The 21,547-nt window shown below is 51.5% G+C and overlaps 2 protein-coding genes across 2 annotated transcripts; both read left to right on the top strand.

Moving 5' to 3' along the window:
- Positions 1-477: 477 nt before the first annotated feature.
- Positions 478-2,154, top strand: MZB1 (marginal zone B and B1 cell specific protein; the record flags this gene model as incomplete). Its single annotated transcript, XM_080706557.1, has 4 exons — positions 478-666; positions 1,356-1,480; positions 1,785-1,895; positions 1,998-2,154. The coding sequence occupies 4 exons, from the start codon at positions 478-480 to the stop codon at positions 2,152-2,154; spliced, it is 582 nt and encodes a 193-aa protein (XP_080562683.1).
- Positions 2,155-5,555: 3,401 nt separating this feature from the next.
- On the top strand, positions 5,556-17,177 carry SLC23A1 (solute carrier family 23 member 1; the record flags this gene model as incomplete). Its single annotated transcript, XM_080703281.1, has 14 exons — positions 5,556-5,675; positions 6,256-6,387; positions 6,618-6,775; positions 8,047-8,135; positions 8,284-8,351; positions 8,509-8,690; positions 8,806-8,926; positions 9,127-9,283; positions 9,567-9,714; positions 10,218-10,323; positions 10,476-10,605; positions 10,705-10,848; positions 11,433-11,528; positions 16,930-17,177. The coding sequence occupies 14 exons, from the start codon at positions 5,556-5,558 to the stop codon at positions 17,175-17,177; spliced, it is 1,899 nt and encodes a 632-aa protein (XP_080559407.1).
- Positions 17,178-21,547: the final 4,370 nt, after the last annotated feature.

Here is a 21,547-nt window from a genome sequence, read left to right as displayed (position 1 = left end):
TTATTTTGAAACAGTCTCACTGAGTTGCAAAGAGCCTAAGTAGCAGAGGCTGTTCATGAGCTATCCTCCTGTCTCAGTCTCCCAAATGCTGGGATGGCAAGTGCGCTCCACCACGCCCAGCTTTCTCTCTGAATCTTAATGCCCTGGGGACAGGATAAAGATGACAGTAACCAACTATCTCCTCCCACAAGGTGCTCAGCACAGGGCCGGCCACGTGGTCAAATCACAGCCAGCAGTTCCTCTCAGGGCCTCTCCTTGCCTCACTGCCCCCTGTCTGTGAAATGAAACCCAGCTGGCTGGAGCCAGGGTCCTGCTGCAGAAAGAGCACACGTGGCCTCTCTGGGGCCCTGGGGGAGGGGAGCGTGGAGGGGTGAGGTGTTGGCTCCCCATTGGTATGGGCCAGGCAGCCCCCACCGCACACACACAAGTACATCTGCACCCCAGCCACAGCACACGCTCACTGAGCTGCTAGAGGCCATGAGGCCGTCCCTGCCGCTGTCGCTGCCGCTGCTGCTGCTGCTGTGGGGAGCCTGGGATGTCCCAGGGAGCCTTGGGGACAGGGCCCCGCTCTCAGCCACGGCCCCACAGCTGGATGAGGAGGAGAAGTACTCAGCCCATATGCCTGCTCACCTGCGCTGTGATGCCTGCAGGGCTGTGGCCTACCAGGTGAGCACCTCAGTGGTCCCCTGTGCCAACCAGACTCTACCAGCTACCTCCATTCCTCCGCTGGCCTTTGCTCCTCAACCCTCACCACTGTGCTCTAGGCCCCAGGTTCCACCGTCCATGGTGTTGCCATTCACCAGCTCCCAGTCTGCTTAGCTCAGAAAAGTCTGAGGCACCTCCAGATACCTCGAGACCCCGGGTAATCACTTGCTCATCCCTAGAGCCCTCCCTTTCAGGCACATCCTCAGGTCTGGACTCTCCAGATACCTGTATAGTACCTTGGCTATGCCTTGGATACCTGTATAGCACCCAGGGGGCGTGCGGGGTGACGCTGTGTGAGTGCATGTGCTTCAGTGCACACTTTCCCCTGGACAGCCTGCCTGTGTCTGTGTGCACAGGGCCTGGCGTGCCTGCGTCCTTGAGGAGTGAGCGCTGAGGTTTTCATGTTTTCTCTGTGTGTGTGCTCCTGGGCAAACATGCCCTGGAGCAGTCTACCTCAGCCTTTCCGGCTTCATCCCAGGGAAGTGGAGACTGCCCACTCCCAGCTTTGGGGGGCGAGCAACCGTGGTCCTGTAGCCTGCTTCCAGCTCCAGGGGCTCCCTTGCCACCCATTGCCCCAGAGACTTAGACTCCCCTCCTCCCCACAAACGGCCAGTAGTCCCGAAGCCCTGGCTTCCAGCCCCTTGTTGCAGATGTGGCAACATCTGACAAAGGCCGAAGCCAAGCTTCAGACTCCAGCCTCCAGGGGTCAGCAGGAGCTGAGTGAGTCGGCGTACACAGACGTGCTGGACCAGAGCTGCTCCCAGGACTGGCAGGAGTGAGTTTGCCATCTGCCTCCCTCCTCCAGGGCAGGGCTGGTGGGTGCAGGGCCCACTCCCACTCACCGCACCACTCTCCACGGGGTATCTGGCCAGAGGTAGAAACTGGCTGGGATGAAGTCCAGGCTCTGGGTCAGTGGGAAGCAAATGGCCAGCAGAAAGTCACCACGTGGCTTTGGGCCAGGGGCTTCCCTGTCTGAGCTGAAGTGCCCCGAGAGCCCGGCGTGGTGTAGAAACAGTTCTCCCCTGCCCCTGGCAGGACTCCCGCCAATGCTATGCCTTTCCCCTTCCCACTGCCATCAGCTACGGGGTCCGAGAAGTGAACCAGGTGAAGCACCTCATGGGCCCAGGGCTTAGTGAGGGGCCGGAGCCAAGCATCAGCGTGATGATCACAGGAGGCCCCTGGCCCATCAGGTGAGGAAGGGGGTGGGCGATGGGTGGAGTCCTCGGAGCCGTGCTTTGCCTCCACTTTCCCACGGATTAGGCAGAGTCTGAGGCTCCTGCTGGTTCCCATAGGCTCTCCACGACATGTTTGCATTACCTGGGAGAATTTGGAGAAGACCAGATCTACAAAGCCCACCAACAAGGTCGAAGGGCTCTGGAGGCTCTGCTGTGTGGGGGTACCAAGGGAGCCTGCCCGGAGGAGATGCCAGCCACAAGGGAAGAACTCTAATCCACAACTCCTTCTGCCCCTTGAAAGAACCTGGGGCCTCCTCTGGATCTTCCTCCATCCTTTCCGCAGGTGGCCAGAGGAGAGCAAGGTGCTGCTCGGCCTCTTCCACTCTGAGGTCCTGGGGCCTGGGAGGGACAAGACCTTCCTCTCTGGACCCAAATAAAAATCCAGTGACCTTGACTCCTCTCTGCAAAAGGTGTTTGGGGGCAGGGAAGACAGACACGGGTGTTTCTGCTGATGTCCCTCCTAGAGAGGGCCAAACAGACATCACTGCGGCTCCCCAGAGGGCACGTGGAACCAGCCACGGCACCAGGACAGCCCTGCCCTTCGATCCAGCAGGAGGGAGGGGAGGCAAGGGGAACCGCAGGCAGCCACCTTGTGGCCACGGCGAGGCATGCACTCCAGGCTGGCTGTATGGCTCCCAGCACACATCGCCCAGCAATCTCACTGTGCTTCTGCCCCCAGCCCTGGGTGCCCATCTGAGACAGGGCGGGACAAGGTCCCTAGAACCAGCTGAGTCAGAGTCTTAGCTCCATCCTGCTCTCTCCAAAAATTCTTCTGGCCAGGGTTCTTTCTTGGGAAAGAACCGGGGTCCCAGCCCCCCACATCCATCACCTGTTCTAGGCTCTGGGGTCGCTCCTACCCTAGCTCTTGCCCCAGGAGAGAACCGCCAGGCACGGCGAGGGAGCCAGGGCCCAAGGAACTCAGCAAGCCATCAGGGGTATCAGGCATGGGCGTGGGGGTGCCTGTGATGAGGACTTCAGTGATCACAGGAGAGGCGATGATTTCAAGAAGGGTCCAGAAAGTTCCTAGTGAGAGAGAGGGAAATTCAACTTGGGACCCGCAGGGTCCTGGGCTTACCTGATGAAAAACAATTTCAGTCTATGCCAGTCAGAGGCAACAGACAGGTTTATTTTAGAAAGCAAAAGGCGTACACATCTGAGGGAGAATTAAGGGAGAATGTGGGTTATCTCGAGAGGGATTTGGGGAATAAGGTAAGAGATATGCATTTCAGAGAGAATGCTGCCATTTCCAGAGTGAAAGACGCACTTTGGGGGTTTGCTTTGGGGGGTTTATGGCTTTTACTTTTTTCTTTTTCCTGGTACTGGAGATGGAGCCTGGGGGCATTTTACCTCCGAGCTACACCTCCAGCCCTATTTTTTATTTTGAAACAGGGTCTCACTGAGTTGCAAAGGGCCTCACTAAGTAGCTGAGGCTGGCCATGAACCTGCAATCCTCCTGTCTCAGCCTCCCAAATGCTGGGATGTTAAGTGTAGGCCACCACGCCTGGCTTTATGGCTCTTCTGTTAAAGGGAGCTTGGTGAAGGGTAGACAGGACCCTCGAAGGCAATGGGGAAGGGCATGAGAATGCTACCAATCAAGGCAGTTTGTGGTGGTTGGTCCCTTGACAAGGTTTCTACTGTCTGATCAACAGACACCTGGAAAACCAAGATGTGTCTCTTGCTTATTCACTAGTGTGATAATTAACAGTGCATGTGGTAATTATCATAAGGAGTAAATTTCCACTAACTTTAAGATTGTGAATGAAGATTTGTAGCTTTCCCAGAAATTCGGGAGTGTTGTGCCTGCTTTGGGGAATGAAGGTGTGAGGAACTCTGGTGCAAGTTATATTTAATCATCTTTCTTTTCTGTGTCCTTTCTACCTAGTCCTTTCATTTCTCCTATCCCACCTGGCGTAGGATGATGTAGAGGCCGCCTCAGCATCTGGGTGTTTGGGCTCACTGCGCTACTATCTCTTGGGACAAGTGTGACTTCCAGGTCCTGTCCCGGTGATGTTTGGGTTGGATTGAGTGTCCTTGGAGCGGTGTGGGCAGAGGGTGGGGTGGGGGTGGGGAGGGCTGGGAGGAGCAGTGGGGAGGCATTGTAGAGGCTCCAAACTAGTCAGACGACTTTGGGAACCTGAGAGAAGGAGCCAAGGGAGGCCTGACACGTGGCTAAATCCAGGGATGAAGCTGCTTCCCAGCTGGAGAGCCGTGCTGCCCCTGCGCCCTCAGGGCCTGGCCTGGCCATGGACACAGCAACCCAGAAGTAGGTGGACGCTGGGGGGACTGGGGCTGGGGCAGCCCAGAGGGGATCAGATGGGGTCCCGGGCCTAACCCCCACCAACTGAGGAGCCTGGATTCTTCAGGCCTGGGACCAGACTGGGCCTGCTCGGAGGGGAGACAGGACTAGCTTTACAGGCTGTGTATGTAACATGTGGGCGCACAGGCCCCAGAGCTTAGAAAGGCCCCACACTCTGGTGCAGTGGCTTGCACCTGTGCCTTTAGTGCTTGGGAGGCCAAGACGGTGGATCTCAAGTTCAAGATCAGTTTGAAAAACTTAGCAAGACTGTTTCAAAATAAAGAATATAGCCAGGTGTGGTGGCATGGGCACACTTGTAATCCCAGTACTTGGGAGGCCGAGATAGGAGGATCACACAGGTTCAAAGCCAGCCTCAGCTACTTAGTGAGGCTCTCAGCAACTTAGCGAGACTCTGTTTCCAAAAAAATATGTAAAATAGGACCAGGAGTGTAGCTTGGAGGTAGAAGGCCCCTGGGTTCCATCCCCAGTACTATAAAAACAAATTAATTAATTAAATAAAAATGAAAATAATTAGAAAGGGGTGCGACTCAGTGCTAGAACACTACTGGGTTTAATCTCTAGAACCACACAAAAATAATTAATTAATAAATAAGAAAGAAAGAAGTATAAAGAAAGGCCTCACGCTCATTTTAATGTTCTGTTGTGCTATCTTGAGATTCTGAATACCCCCATTCTCATTTGCTCTGGGTCCTGGGAGGGCGTGGGGAGCAGCTTATTCTGACTCAGGGCTGCTGAGATGCGCTGCCTCAGGGACCCCAGTGGCGGAGGGTGTGGGGGCAGGGGCCTCCAGCCAACCTGAATCCTAGGACCGATTCCCTGAGCCCTTGCCAGCTGTGTGGCCTCAGACAAGTCATTCTCCCAGTTCTCCCCACCCAGCAGGTTGCTAACCTGCTGGAGATACACATGGCAGTGCATACACACACGGGTCACTGTGAGCGACCATCCCTGCCTGGGGAGGATGGTTATGATGATGGTGATAAGATTAAGCTGTTATTGATCAGTGTGGACAGTGCTGTGATGAAGGGCATTTCCACTCTTCCTTAACCTCACCCAGTGCTCAGTGAGCTTCCAAGAAGTGTCCCCTCTTCACCCCTCGACTCTGGCCTTCTCTAGGAAAACAAGAGCGGATCCCGTGCCAGGCTCAGGCGCGGGCGGAGGAGGGAGCGCTCGTGTGTGACATGTGTGCCAGACACTCGGGTGGCCTTTGCCACCGTAGCCAGGGTTAATGCCTTACCTCTGCCCAGGTTCTCCTTTCGCAATCTGGAGCCAGGGACCTGGTTACAGATTTACTTCGAACAATGTCTGATGTGTGGAGTAAAGTCCTTCTTGGCCTTCGTAAAGTTATCCTCTCTTCCTCAGGAGTTTCTCAAACCTGTGCCCCAAACATGAAGGGGAAGGACGCTGAGGGCCGGACGCAGGTGCTGGGGCGTGGGGGCGGGGGTGCGGTGGGAGCGGGATGGGCGGGGGTTGGTGGCCCCGTGCAGCCTCTCTGGGAGGGCAGGAACAAAATTCTGAACTTGATAATGAGTGACAGCCCCAAGCTGAATGTGGCACTGGGTGGAGGGTGAGTGGGAAGGAGCCTTTGGCTTTGGGGACCAGCTGGCTGAAGCCTGGCAGTCAGTCGGAGTCCGGCCTCCTTCCCAGTGCCAATCCCAGGACCTCCAGGGGCGGCGGTGGGACCAGGGTGGGCCCTTTGGCAGTCTTGGGCCCTTCAGCCCCCTCCCAGGGTACTCCCCAGGTCTTCTGACTCAAGGCCCAGCCCTCTGCTAGAATGTCCCATGGGAGGGCTCTAGGAGCCAGACCAGTGTGTTCATCCCTGCAGGATCAATGTGAGGAGAACGCAAGGTGTGGCCGGGCCCGGAGACAGCAGTGCTGATGGGCTGTGGGGGAGGGGCCGGCCGCTGCCGGGCCACTGCGGGTACCTGAATGACTCTGGGGCAGCTGGGACTGTGCCTGACTGTCCCTCCGCCCTGAGCGGCTTCTCTCTTCCATCTCCAGCATGAGTCCTGGGACTCAGCAGAGACTTCCGTCAGGGATCCACAAACCCTGGCCATGGAGCCCAAATTTGACATGCTGTACAAGATTGAGGACGTGCCACCCTGGTACCTATGCATCCTGCTGGGCTTTCAGGTGCGCTGCTCCCAGGATCCCAGCCCCTTTTTGGCCAGCTAGGTTATCTAGGGTAAGAGAAACCTAAGGTCAGCACAATGACTGTCACCCAGCTGGGGTGTGGAAGAGGCAACAGTACCACGACCAGGGCCCCAGGTTCAATCCCACGGGGGCCCCAGGCTCAGACCCACTGGGACAGGCATGAGGACCTAGGGGCCGGCGCCTAACGCCCCTTGTCTGCCCACCCCCAGCACTACCTGACGTGCTTCAGCGGCACCATTGCCGTGCCCTTCCTCCTGGCCGAGGCGCTGTGTGTGGGCCGCGACCAGAACATGGTCAGTCAGCTCATCGGCACCATCTTCACGTGCGTGGGCATCACAACTCTCATCCAGACCACGCTGGGCATCCGGTGAGCTGCCCCACCCCGCATGCGCGCTTAGGAGCAAGAGGTCTTGCTGAGGGCTTTCATGGGATAAAAACTGCTACCTGCTAAACCGGGCATGGTGGCACACGCTTGTAATCCCCGCGCCTGGGAGGCTGAGACGGGAGGATCACACAGGTTCGAAGCCAGCCTCAGCTACTGAGTGAGGCTCTCAGCAACTTAGTGAGACCCTGTTTCCAAATAAAATATAAAATAGGTCTGGGAGTATAGCCCGGAGGTAGAAAGCCTCTGGGTTCCACCCCCAGTACCACAAAACAAAACAAAACAAAACAAAAAACTGCTACCTGCTTCACCTGCTGCTCCTACCCCTGGGCCAGCCTCAGAGCTAGGCATCTGAGCTCCTACCCATGGATTTAGGAGAACTGCTCTGGGGCTCAGAGGACAGAGACTCCACAGGACAGAGTCTGTAGACTTAAGGGACAGTGCCCTCACTCTAGTCCCGCCCTAAATGCTAGTCTAGTCTGAATGCTCAGACTGTACACTTTCATGTCCCAAGGGCGCCAGCCTGTGGCAAAAGGATGGAAATTCAGAGAGGCCTGGCAGTGCAGCCTGTAATCTCAGTACACGGAGACTAAAACACGAGAATCACAGGTTCTAGGACAGCCTCAGCAACTTAGTGAGACCCTGTTTCAAAATAAGAAATAAAATAGGGCTGAGGGTGTAGCTCAGAAGTGGATTCAGTCCCCAGCACCACATGCACACAGACAGTAGTTTGAGTAATGAGGGATGAGAAGGTTGTGAGCTAAGTTCTGGGGCCAGAACCTAGCGAGCCACTTCCGGGCAGGTGGGCCGCAAGTACCTTGGGAGCTAGTGTGGCGAAGGGGAGGTATGGGGCTGGAGCTGCAGGAGCCATTTTTTTTTTTTTTTTCCTGAGCCCTGAAAATGTTAGAGACAAAGTGGAAGCTGCATGCCTGTGATCCCAGCTACTCCAGGAGGCTGAGACAGGAGGATTGCAAGTTTGAGGCCACCGTAGGCATCACAGTGATAGCCCGACTCAAAATGAAAAATAAAAGGTCTGGGGGTATAGCTCAGTGGTAGAAGCCTTGGGTTCAATACTCAATAACACACACACACACACACACACACACACACACACACACACACACACAGTAAGAAAGGAAATGTTAGAGACAGTCCCACCTGGGGCTGGCTGACTCTCCCCTGGCCTGCCCTCCCTGCTGTATCGACGCCCCTCTCGGGCTCGCTGACCCACCCTGCTGTCTGTGGCTCTCCTCCAGGCTGCCGCTATTCCAGGCCAGCGCCCTGGCATTTCTGGTTCCAGCCAAAGCCATCCTGGCCCTGGACAGATGGAAGTGCCCCCCAGAAGGTGGGCACATTTGGGGGGTCTGGGCTGGAGGAGAGGGCAGCCCCAGGGGCCTGGACAACTGTGCTGTCAGACACCAGGAGGTATTCATGGCAGCATCTTCTCTCCCTTGCTGTGTTCTGTCTCTGTGTGTCCCTGGCCCTGGCCCCAGAGGAGATCTACGGTAACTGGAGTCTGCCCCTGAACACCTCTCATATCTGGCACCCACGGATGCGAGAGGTGGGTGGAAGGGGCCAGGACCCACGGAGGGGGCTAGATGGCAGTGAGGGCCATTGCTGACCTGGGGCTTCGAGAAGATGATCTACAAAGTTCCATCCCACTAGCAGCCAAGTTATGGACTTTACATAGCAACTCATAGCCCATTTTGCCTTTCTAGGTCCAGGGTGCAATTATGGTATCCAGCCTGGTGGAGGTGGTGATTGGGCTGATGGGGCTGCCTGGGGCCTTGCTCAGCTACATTGGGCCTCTCACAGTCACCCCCACTATCTCCCTCATTGGCCTCTCTGTCTTCCAAGCTGCTGGTGACCGAGCTGGCTCCCACTGGGGCATCTCAGCATGGTGAGCAGGCACCAGGCCTGACCCTGCCCAGCCTCGCCCCCTTCCCACCCTGAGTCCCGGCTCCTGGCCCCAGCCTAGCCCATCAGCCATCTCCTCCTTGTGCCTCTGCCCCCAGCTCCATTCTCCTGATCATCCTCTTCTCCCAGTACCTGCGCAACGTCACCTTCATGTTGCCCATCTACCGCTGGGGCAAGGGCTTCACTCTGTTCCGAATCCAGATCTTCAAGATGTTTCCCGTGAGGATCTGGGGGGCTGCGCTGGAGCTTGGCAGGGCTGGGCCTGTGCCCAGGCCGGGCGGGGCGGGAGCGTGGGAGCTAGGCCCTGCGCAGAGGTGAGTCCCAGCCAGAGGCCGAGCGGTGGTGGGCTGGGCTGAAGCAGGAGGGCCTGTGGTGTGGCTCCAGGTCTGCAGCGCACACTCTGCTCCCGCCTGCCTCAGATTGTGCTGGCCATCATGACCGTGTGGCTGCTCTGCTATGTCCTGACCCTGACGGATGCACTGCCAGCAGACCCGACAGCCTATGGCTTCCAGGCACGAACGGATGCCCGTGGGGACATCATGACCATTTCGCCCTGGATCCGCATCCCTTACCCCTGTAAGCGACCCCATGTGGGCCCCTCTGTTTAACCCAGACCCCTGTGAGACCCCAATTCAACTGATGATACAAGCGCTGGCCACACGTTCGCAGTCTGCCAGCGGTGGTGCTTCACTCGAAGCCTCACTCAGCTGTGGGCATCTGAGTGACCCAGATAAGCACCTACCACTGTGTAGCTCCTGTCCCAGCTGAGACCCCCACTGCCCTGTCCCCCTCAGGTATGTCTATCCCCAGGGCATCACCGGCTGCCCGCTGTACCTGTCCTCTGTCTTTTCCAACCCAGGTCAGTGGGGCCTGCCCACCGTGACTGTGGCTGCCGTCCTTGGAATGTTCAGCGCCACCCTGGCGGGCATCATCGAGTCCATCGGCGATTACTACGCTTGCGCCCGCCTGGCTGGTGCGCCACCCCCTCCGGTCCACGCTATCAATAGGTATGCCCATCTCCCCTCCCCAGGGCGTGAGCCCGAGGAGCCACTCGGGAGGCAAATGCAGGGATGGGTGGAGTTCCTGGGGCGTGGACTTGGGCGGGGACTTGAACACCTCCAGACCTCCTTCTCCTTGCTTATGGAATGGGGCCGCTCTCATCTTTGCCCTGATTGTTGGGAGTAACTGAGGAGGTACAGAATCCCGGGGAAACCAGTCATTGACCACCGGCCAGGTGCCCTACGCTCCGTGTGCATTCTTTCATGCAACCTGCTAACCATTCGGTGAGACAGGGACTCTTGAGACCCGCACAGTACAGGTAAGAAAACTGAAGCCCAGTATTGCGCAGGGGCGTAAATGCCAGGGCACTGGGCCGACTGCCGGTACCGGGTCCTCGGGCTCCCAGACCTCCCTCTGGAGGATGTGGGGAGTGCTCCGAGGAGGGCAGGAGACAGGAGGACACAGGCTGATGAAGAGCGGGAATAAGCCCCTGCTGGCCCTCTCCTTACAGAGGCATCTTCACCGAAGGCGTCTGCTGCATCATCGCGGGGCTGCTGGGCACCGGCAATGGGTCTACCTCGTCCAGTCCCAACATTGGCGTCCTAGGCATCACTAAGGTGCCGCAGGCCCCGCCCCAAGCCCATCCCCACTCTGGCCTAGCCCCCCCTGTCTTTGAGAGGCCTAGCCCCGCACCACAGCCCCGCCCATTTTGCCTAGTGCTCAGGACAGGCCCCGCCCCTTGTATAGCCCCGCCCTGGATTCCTGGCAGGTGGGCAGCCGGCGCGTGGTGCAGTACGGTGCCTGTATCATGTTGGTCCTGGGTACCATCGGCAAGTTCACGGCCCTCTTCGCCTCGGTCCCTGACCCCATCCTGGGGGGCATGTTTTGCACCCTCTTCGGTGAGTGCCGGGCGTGGGCCCTGGGGGCACGGCGCGGGCCGCAGAGTGGCCGGACCCGCCCGGCCGCGCAGCGACCCTAGTGGTCTCTCGCGCCCGCAGGCATGATTACAGCTGTGGGACTGTCCAACCTGCAGTTTGTGGACATGAACTCTTCCAGAAACCTCTTTGTGCTCGGATTTTCCATGTTTTTCGGGCTCACGCTGCCCAATTACCTGGATTCCAACCCCGGCGCCATCAATACAGGTGCGCCTTCTGGTTGTCTACTGACTCGGGAGATGGGGCAGTGGGGTGGGCTCAAGACTCTGAGCCCTGCACTGGGGGTGAAACTCAGTGGTAGAGCACTTGCCTAGCATGCACAGGGCCCTGGGTTTGACCTCAGCGCTGCAAAATGACAACACAAACACACAGCACAGCCCCCTGCCTCAAGAGTTCCACAGAGGCAGCAATTAATCCTCAGCTCTGAACATTCATCACCAGCTGAAAGGTTCATAGCAACTGCCCTTTACCAAGACACTTTGCCTGCTCAGGTATTGAGCGTTACGCGTGCTCATTTAATTTCCCAAAAGGCTCCTATTGGACAGATACCATTATCATTTCTGCATGAAGGCCAGAGAGGTTGAGTGATTTGTTCTTAATCAACAGCCAGCAGCTGGCCGAACTAGGATTTGAACCCAAAAATGGGATGGGTACAGATAGGCTTAGAGTCAGGGCTTCTTCCATTCCACGGCCACACCTGCTCAAGGAAGCCAGCAGGCCGCACAAGCCCGGAGTCCCTGAGCGCTCTTCAGAGGGGCCTCGGCACTCACTGTCCCTGGCCCACCCCACAGGCAGTCCTGAAGTGGACCAGATTCTGACTGTGCTGCTGACCACTGAGATGTTTGTGGGCGGGAGCCTTGCTTTCATACTGGACAACACAGTGCCAGGTATGGGTCCGCCTGGGGAGGGCAGTGCAGGGTGAGTGAGGCTGGAATCATATGAACTACAATGGTTGGCTCTGAGCCCATCACATGGCCAGGCCCCAGGCAGCACAGGAACAGATGGGCTGATGGAGGGCTCTCACAGGTCTTGAAGAGGGTGAGAGCAGGAGAAGCTATTTCTGGGTCCTGTGAGTCCTTCCCTTATCACGTCTGGATAGCCACTGGCTGAGAGGGGTCTTTACTTTCATAGGGTGGGATGGATATAGACACAACCTAAGTTGGTTGGGAAAATGGACTCCAAATATGTTAGCAGCTGCCATGCTGGATAACTGAAGAGCCCCCAACATGTCCCTTTGGTACTGAAGCTTTTTGTAGGGATTATGGGGATACTTTGTGATGTCCCTATGTGTGTCCAATAAATGTATAAAAAACTGTCGCCAGGCATAGTGGTACATTTTATAATCCCAGTACTTAGAAAGCTGAGCAGGAGGATCACAGGTTCCAGGTAAGCCTTGGAAATTCAATGAGGCACTCAGTAACTTAGTGAAGCCCTGTTTCAAACTAAAAAATAAGAAGGGCTGGGGGTGTGGCTCAGATGTAGAATACCCTTGGGTTCAATTGTGGTACTGAGGATAGAACCCAGGGGCATCCCACTTCTGAGCTACATTCATCTCCAGCCCTCTCCCCCACCCCCGTACTAGGGATGGAACCCAGGGACATTCTGTCTCTGAGCTACACTCCCAGCCCTATTTTTTATTCTTTATTTTGAAACAGTCTCAGTTGCAAAGGGCCTAAGTAGCTGAGGCTGCCGGTGAACTGTGATCCTGTCTCAGCCTCCCAAATGCTAGAATTACAAGTGTGCATCACCACGCCTGGCTTTTTCTCCATTTCAAATGGTACTGGAGATTGAATCCAGGGGTGCTCTACCACAGAACAACATCCCCAGCCCTATTTTTTTCTTTATTTTTTAGTGGTACCAGGGATTTAACCTGGGGCATTCTACCTCTGAGCAATACCCCCACTCTCATTACATTGCTGTCTTCAAACCTGCAATCCTCCTGTCTCAGCCTCCCAAATACAGGGATTATAGGTGTGTGCCACCATGCCCAGCTGAAAAACCTGTTTCAAAAGAAAAAATGAGAAAGGGCTGGGGATGTAGCTTAGAGCTAGAATGCTCCTGGAATCAATCCTGAGAGTAACACACACAGCCTTAGAAATGCCCAGCTTCCCTAACCCTGCAACCCTCGAACCCAAGGGCTTCAATAACCATTGCTGCTGGGGATCATACATGCTTTGCCACATAATGTTCAATAGTCCTTCAATGTGCACTGATGAAGAATACAAAACTCAGAGTGAAGCCGGGCATGGTCATTAGGCACGCTTGTAATCCCAGTACTTGGGAGGCTAAAACAGGAGGATCGAAGGTTCAAAGTCAGCCTCAGCAGCTTAGTGAGGCTCCCAGCAACTTAGTGAGACCCTGTTTCCAAATAAAATATAAAATAGGAGCTGGGCATGGCGGTACACGCTTGTAATCCCAGCATTTGGGAGGCTGAGACAGAAGGATTGCAGTTCACAGCCAGCCTCAGCTACTTAGTGAGGCCCTTGCAACTCAGTGAGACTCTGCTTCAAAATAAAGAATAAAAGAGTTGGGGGTGTTGCTCAGAGGTAGAATGACCCTGGGTTCCATCTCCAGCACCAAATATATTTTTATATTATATATATAATTATCAAAGTATATTTTAAGGCTGGGCATGGTGGTGCATGCTTGTAATCCCAGCATTTGGGAGACTGAGACAGGAGGATCACAGTTCACAGATAGCCTCATGTACTTAGTGAAGCCCTTTGCAACTCTGTGAGACCCTGTTTCAAAATAAAGAATAGAAAAATAAGGCTAGGGGTGTAGCTTGGAGGTAGAATGCCCCTGGGTTCCATCCCCAGTATCGCAAAAAAAAAAAAAATTATATATATATATACATATATATACACACACACACATACATATACATCATATATAATGTAAAATAGGGGTGGAGGTGTAACCTGAAAGGACGATGACCCTGGGCTCCATCTCCAGTAACACACACACACACACACACACACACACACACACACCCCAGAATAGTAAGTCACTTGTTACTTGCCTAAGGTCACACACCTGGACTTAATCCTAGGTTTGGGGTGGCTGAGAATCCAGTCCTTAACCATGAAAGGTCACAGCTTTGTCCAGCCCTTAGCTTGTGGGTGGGCCACTGTGCATTTGCCTTTTATCCACAGCCCAACCTTAGAGGACAGTGTAGTTCAGCAAAGGCTGGCTGATCAGAGGAGGAAGTACACATACCATGAAGTCAGTTTGAAGAGCTCTTAGCACAAGATGGAAGAACAAACTGAGTTTAAATAAACAATAAAGTCAGTGATGCCAGTCCCGAGTCATCTGCAGGGCCTCTGGATGAGAGAGCCTCGGCAGGGCCCCAGGAGAACAAAAGCCTTGAGGCAGCAGAGACGTAGGGCAGCGGTGGAGGAGACTGAGCGGCCTGGCAGAGTGCTCCAGGTCTGGTCAGCTGCTGCGGGTTGTGGCAGTGGCGGGGGGTGACTGGACACCGGGGCCTGTAGCTCTGCCTTTCTCTGGCTGCCTGTGCTTTGTATAGTCAGGCCCAGCTCAACAGATCCTCTTCCAGAGTTTCCCCTGACCACTGGAATCCTCCCTCAGTGGCCTCCACTGAGATTTACATTTTCTCAGTCTTTGTCAAAGACCTGAGCTCTCATGTCCCCTTCCTCCAAGTATATCAACTTCTTTTAGCAGAGCATGGTGGTGTATGCCTGCCATCCCCAGTGTCTGTCTGTCTGTCACACACACACACACACACACACACACACACACACACACACACACACACAGAATCTTTGGTGCATCCCTACTCCATCAAAGAATTTCCTTAGCCAGATTTATTTTTTTTGAGGGGCTGGGGCTGGAACCCAGAGGCATTTGACCTCCAAGCTACAACCCCTGCCCTTTTTTATTTTTAATTTTGAAATGGGGTCTCACTGAGTTGCGAAGGGCCTCACTAAGTAGCTGAGGCTGTTCACGAACCGTGATCCTCCGGTCTCAGCCTCCCAAATGCTGGGATTACAAGCCACCACGCCCGGCACTTAGCCAGATTTTGAGGTTTACATTATAAAGATTAGTTTAATAACACTGAATACTGATTATAGAATTTCAAACTATACCTCCCTACCTCAGAGTTCAACCTGAGCACCATTTATTAGCCATGAGCCCAGCACACTGTACCCTCATTCCCATGGATGTAGGTTAATTACTTAACCCGTGTCTGTCTTAAAATTTTGTATAACAGAGCCTATGCACCACTGTGTGTATCCTGAAGAACTGAGATCATGACATTAAAGCACTGTGTGTGCAGAGCCTGGCACCCTGTACTTGTACAATTTTAACTAGCCTTGGGGTTTCCCAGAGCTCTGGTAAACTGGGAGCTAAGAAACCACGGGTCTAACAACTATTTAGATTGAAACAAAGCCAGGTGTGGTGGTGCACGCTTGTAATCCCAGCATTTGGGAGGCTGAGACGGGAAGATTGCAGTTCTCAGCCTCAGCTACTTAGTGAGGCCCTTTGTGACTCAGTGAGACCTTGTTTCAAAATAAAGAATAAAAAATTGGGGTGGGGGTGTAGCTCAGAGATAGACTTCCCATAGGTTCCATCCTCAGTGCTGAAAAAAAAAAAAAAAAAAGACTGAAACATTGTTTCAAACATATATACTTATATACACACCCTAGCACCTGCACGCACACACACATGCATACTTTTTCTTTTTGGTGGTACTAGAGATTGAACACAGGGGGGTTCTAACTCCAACCTACACAATTAAGGGCTTTCTTAAATTGCCAAGGCTGGCCTCAAACCCACGACCCTCCCATCCCAGCCTCCCAACTACTGGAAGTAAAGGCATGCACCACCATGCTTGGGCATATATATTTTTTGTTTTGTTGGTCCTGGAGATGGAACTCAGGGGCCTCTACCTCTAGTCTACACCCCCGACCTATCTTATATATTTTTTGGAAACAGGGTCTAAGTTGCTGAGAGCCTCACTCAGTAGCTGAGGCTGGCTTCAAACCTGTGCGATTCTGTCTCAGCCTCCCAAGTGCTGGGATTACAAGTGTGCACCACGCCTGGCTAGGCATATATTTTGAAAGAGGTTCTCACTAAATTGCTGAGGCTGGCCTAAGACTGTCTCAGCTTCCCAATTACTGCGAATACAGGTATGCACTGTCATGCCCAGCTCAGATCATACATACATACATACATACATACATACATATGTATTTAAATTTTTTTTTTCCTTGTGGTACTGGGGATTGAACCCAAGGGCATTCAGACCTTTTCTTTCCTTCCTTCTTTCTTTCTTTCTTCTTTCTTTTTTTTGCAGCACTGGGGATGGAACTCAGGGGCATTCTGCCTACAAGTTACATCCCAGCCCTATTTTTTTTTTTTTTTTTGAAACATGGCCTCACTGAGTTGCAAAGGCCCTCACTAAATACCTGAGGCTGTCCACAAACTGCGATCCTCCAGTCTCAGCCTCCCAAATGCTGGGATTACTATCATGCACCACCACATCCGGCTCAGCCCAGACCTTTTTAATTTTTTGTTTTGAAGCCAGAGAGTCTCGTTACTTTGCGGAGGCTGTCCTTAAACCTGCAATTCTCTCATCTCAGCTTCCCAAGTTCTGGAATTACAGGCACGTGCCACCATGCCCAGCTCTGATGAGTGATTATGTATGTATGTATATTTTGTATGTGTGTTACTTAGTATTGAGCCCGGGGGCATTCTACCTCAAGGTATATCCCCAGCCCTTTTTAATTTCTGAAACTGGGTCTCGCTAAGTTGCTGAGGGTCTCATTAAATTGCTGAAGTTGACCTTGAACCTGTGATCCTCCCTCCCTAGTACTGGGATTAAGAGGTATGTGCTACCGTGCCTGGCTCAGATATTATTATTATTTATTTATTTTGGTGGTACTGAGGGCTGAAACCAGGGGCATTCAACCTGAGTTACACTGCCAGCCCAATTTTTAATTCTTTATTTTGAAACAGGGTCTAAGTAGTTGAAGCTATCTTTGAACCTGTCTGTAATAATCCTGTCTCAGCCTCCCAAGTACTGGGATTATAAGCCTGTACCACCATGCCCATCTTCAGGCATTTTGAATAAGACACTCGAGGGTTGGGGAAGTAGCTCAGTGGTAGAGTGCTTGCCTAACAGTGTGTCAGGCCCTGGATTCTATTCCCAGCACCAAAAAGGAAAAAAAGACGTTTGATTTTAGGAGTCTGCTTTAGGACTAGGTGATGGAAAGGAAGGTTGTGAAGGATTGCTGGCCATGTTAAATGACCCATGTCCTCTTCCAGGGAGCCCAGAGGAACGAGGCCTGATACAGTGGAAAGCTGGGGCTCATGCCAACAGTGACGTATCTGCCAGCCTGAAGAGCTACGACTTTCCCTTTGGGATGCAAACAGTAAAAAGGATTGCCTTTTTTAAATACATTCCTATCTGCCCGGTCTTCAAAGGATATTCTTCAAGGTCAAAAAATCACTCTCAAGTTTCAGAAGACATCCCAGAAAATATAGACACTGGATCTGCATGCACCAAGGTCTGAAAAATTACTTCTAAGAAAGGTAGGATGGCTTGGGGTGGGGGTAGAATAATAAAAAACATTCTTATGCTTCAACATAAGAAAAACCCGCCGGGCGTGGTGGCGCACGCTTGTAATCCCTGCACTTGGGAAGCGGAGACAGGAGGATCACGCAGGTTCGAAGCCAGCCGCGCTGGCTTAAGTAGAGACCCTGTTTCCAAATTAAAAAATATATATATAAAAATAGGTTTGGGAGTGTAGCCCGGAGGTAGAAGGGCTTCCAGGAACCCCAGTACCTCCAAAAAAAAAAAAAAAGAAAAAAAGAAAAAAAGAAAAAAGAAAAAAGAAAGAAAGAAAAGAAAAACCAAACTGACCCAGGAGTGATGGTGCAACACCTGTAATTCCAGTACTTGGGATGCTGAGAAAGGAAGATCACACATTCAAGACAGCCTCAACACTTTAGTGAGGCTTTCAGCAACCTAGTGAGACCCTATTTCAAAATAGAAATAAAATTGGCCTGGGGTGTAGCTCAGAGGTAGAATGTATGTGAGTTTAATTTCTCAGTGTCATAAAAAAAAAAAAGAAGAAAAAGGAAAAGCTAGGCGTGGTGACGCACGTTTGTAATCCCAGCACTTGGGAGGCTGAGACAGGAGGATCGCACAGGTTCAAAGCCAGCCTCAGCTACTGAATGAGGCTCTCAGCAATGTAGTGAGACCCTGTTTCCACATAAAATATAAAATAGGTCTGGGAGAATTAGCCGGGCGTGGTGGCGCACGCTTTTAATCCCAGCATTCGGGAGGCTGAGATCTGGAGGATCGCGGTTCGTGGACAGCCTCAGCTACTTAGTGAAGCCCTCTACAACTCAGTGAGACCCGGTTTCAAAATAAAGAATAAAAAATAGGGAAGGGGGTGTAGCTCGGAGGTCAAATGCCCCTGGGTTCCATCCCCAGACCCGCAAAAAAAAAAAAAAAAAAAAAAAAAAAAAATAGCCTGGAGGTAGAAAAGCCCCTGGGTTCCACCCCCATTATCACAAAATAGATAAATAAATAAAGAATAAAAAACAGAGCTGGGTATGTCACTCAGAGGTAGAATGACCCTGGGTTTCACCCCTTGAACCACTTAAAAAAAATTTTTAAAAAAAGAAAGAAAAAGAAAAACCAAACAAACTGAATTTAGTTTCCATTTTTTTCTTTTTTTTGTGGTACTGGGGGGTGGAACCCAGGAGCTTTTCTATCTCCGGGCTATACTTCCAGACCTATTTTATATTTTATTTGGAAATAGGGTCTCACTACATTGCTGAGAGCCTCACTCAGTAGCTGAGGCTGGCTTTAAACCTGTGCGATCCTCCTGTCTCAGCCTCCCAAGCGCTGGGATTTCAAGCATGTGCCACCATGCCCAGTTTTTTGAATGTGTAAATTCTGAATGGAATTTCTTAGCCATTTTTTACTGGGAGTGCACACACCATCTGTTCCAGGCTACAAAATGGTTATTAAGTCTACTGAAATATCCTCCTTGATACCTGGGCAGAATCTCGGCCAGCTACAGTCCATGAGCAGCCTCATCCTTGTACGCCTGTATGCAAACAACCAACAAACCAACCAAAACCCCCCTGACATTTGAAATGGAAAAATACACAGCAAAACAAAACAAGAAATCCTCTTATATGCTGTACTGTTCAAATAATGGTCACAGCCGGGTGTGGTAGCACACTCTTGTAATCCCAGTACTTGGGAGGCTGAGACAAGAAGGACTGCAGGTTTGTGGCCAGCCTCAGCAACTCATGAGGCCCTCCACAACTTAGTGAGACCCTGTTTCATAAAGAATAAAATAGGGGTGAGGATGTTAGCTCAGAGGTACAATGTCTCTGGGTTCAATCCCCAGTACTGGAAAAAAACAAGTTATAAAATTAAAACTCTGATGAAACAGGATGACTTCAGTACCTTAAAATTATGCCAATACAAGTCCTAATGAGGTCACTATCTCTAGGGCTTTAAAATGTTTGGGTAGAGCCCGCGTGGTGGCGTACCCTTGTAATCCCAGCGCTTGGGAGGCTGAGACAGGAGGATCCAACAGGTTTGAAGCCAGCCTCACCTACTGAGTGAGGCTCTCAGCAACTTAGTGAGACTCTGTTTCCAAATAAAATATAAAAATAGGTCTGGGAGTATAGCCCGGAGGTAGAAAAGCCCCTGGGTTCCACCCCCAGTACCACACACACAAAAAAAGTTTGGGTAACTGCTACTCTGTAACCTTCCATCTCCACCTGGAATCCATATACCTGGCTCTCTAATTAAACACTAATGTGAGATGGGTGTGGTGACACACACGCCTATAATCTCAGTGCTTAGGAGGCTGAGACAGGAGGATCACAGGCTCACAGCCAGCCGCAGCAACTTAGGCCCTTTGCAACTTAGTGAGACCCTGTTTAAAAATAAAGAATAAGCCGGGCGTGGTGGTGCAGGCTTGTAATTCCCACCCTTGGAAGGCAGAGACAGGAGGATCGGGTAGGTTCGAAGCTAGCCTCGCTGGTTTAAGATACCCTGTTTCCAAATAATATATATATATATATATATATATATATATATATATATATATATATGTATGTCTGGGAGTATAGCCCAGAGGTAGAAGGGTTCCATCCTCAGTACCACCAAAAAAAAAAAAAAAAAAAAGAATAAAAGCTGTGCATGACATGTTTGTAATTCCACCATTTGGGAGGCTGAGACAGGAGGATCACGGTTCAAGGACAGCCTCAGCTACTACTTAGCGAGGCCCTTTGCAACTCAGTGAGACCCAGTTTCAAAATAAAGAATAAAAATATAGGGCTGGGGATGTGGCTCAGAGATAGAATGTCCTCGGGTTCCATCCCCAGTACTGAAAAAAAAAAAAAAAAAAAAAGCCTGGCGCATGCTTTAACCCCAGTACTTGGGAGGCTGAGATATAAGGATTGAAGGACTGCAGGTTTGAAGCCAGCTTCAACAACTTTGCGAGGCCCTCCGCAACCTAGTGAGACCCTATTTCCAAATAAGAAATAAAACTGGACTAGGGGTTAGCTCAGAGGTACAATGCCTCTGGGTTCAATCTCTAGTGTCACATAAAACAAACAAAAAACCCCATAGGGCTGGGGGTATATCTTGGAGGTAGAATGCCCCTGGGTTCACTCCCTAGTACCATAAAATTTAAAAACCCACTTATCAATTAAGTTTAAGACAGCTGCCGGATGTGGTGGCACACGCTTGTAATCCCAGCATTTGGGAGGCTGAGACGGGAGGATCCAGGTTTGCAGACAGCCTCAGTGAGGCCCTCCGCAACTCAGTGAGACCCTGTTTCAAAATAAATAAGAAATTGGGCAGGGGGTATAGCTCCGAGATCGAATGCCTCTGGGTTCCATCCCCAGACCCGCAAAAAAAAAAAAAAGTTTAAGATAGCTATGAAAAATTGGATCACCATTGGGGTTGGGTGTACAGCTGAGTGGTAGAATGTTTGCCTAGCATGCATGAAGTACCTATATTCTATCCCCTCAACCCAGGGGGAAAAAAGATGGAATTCCGATGCCTCCCACAAAGAATGGGAGCCAGAAATGAGTACATGAATTTTCTCTTAATATTTGGCCTAATAATCTCAAGAAAAGTCCTTTGAAAGGGCTGAAACCAATGAGATTATATTATAGTAAGATCATCAAAATTTCTGGTCTGGCGGTTTTGTTTTTTTCTTTCTGTGATGCACAGGCTGGAACCCAGAGCCTTGTTATGTGCTAGGTGACTGCTCAGCTACTGAGCTACACCTGCAGCCCAGCCGTGGTTTTGTAACATGGCTCTCTATGCTGGCTCTGACACTGCAGTCTCAGACAATAAAAAGCAAGGATGGCAATAGGGTTTATTTTCATAGTGCAATTGTACAGAGAGACTTACACAGCAACATACTAAAGCCTGCTCTCAGCACGTTTTGCTGGCAGAGTTGCCCCGAGGCACTGATCCCAAACTAAAACATCACTACTGAAGTCTAGTATAGTACTAAGAAACACAAACATCAGATCAGTTCTACTATTATTTATTTTTTTAAATATTTTTGAAAAAATATAATTTTTTTACAATATTTTCAACTTAAACACTATTCACACTGAACACGTATGGCAGCTTAACCTACTCAAATATGAAGTTTAAGAAGCCAAAACTGTTCTAGCTTTGTTAAAAGAAAAATTGTGCTGCAGACTATTGTGATGGTTAAAGCAAGGAAAAGCACCACTCAAATTATGTTAGTCTTTTGTTCAGTTGGGTATGGGCTGGTGTTGGTCCTAAGTTAGATTTCAGAGGTATGGATGGATGAGATGCAGCATCCTCAGAAAATGCAGCTCTCAAATCACACACTCCTCATGTGCAACATTAGGAGAATTTAGT

This window comes from Muscardinus avellanarius (assembly GCF_963383645.1).
Source record: "Muscardinus avellanarius genome assembly, chromosome: 1".
NCBI classification, from domain to species: Eukaryota; Metazoa; Chordata; class Mammalia; order Rodentia; family Gliridae; genus Muscardinus; species Muscardinus avellanarius.
The sequence above is the reverse complement of the archived record's forward strand: the minus strand, read 5'-3'. Positions and strand labels throughout refer to the sequence as shown.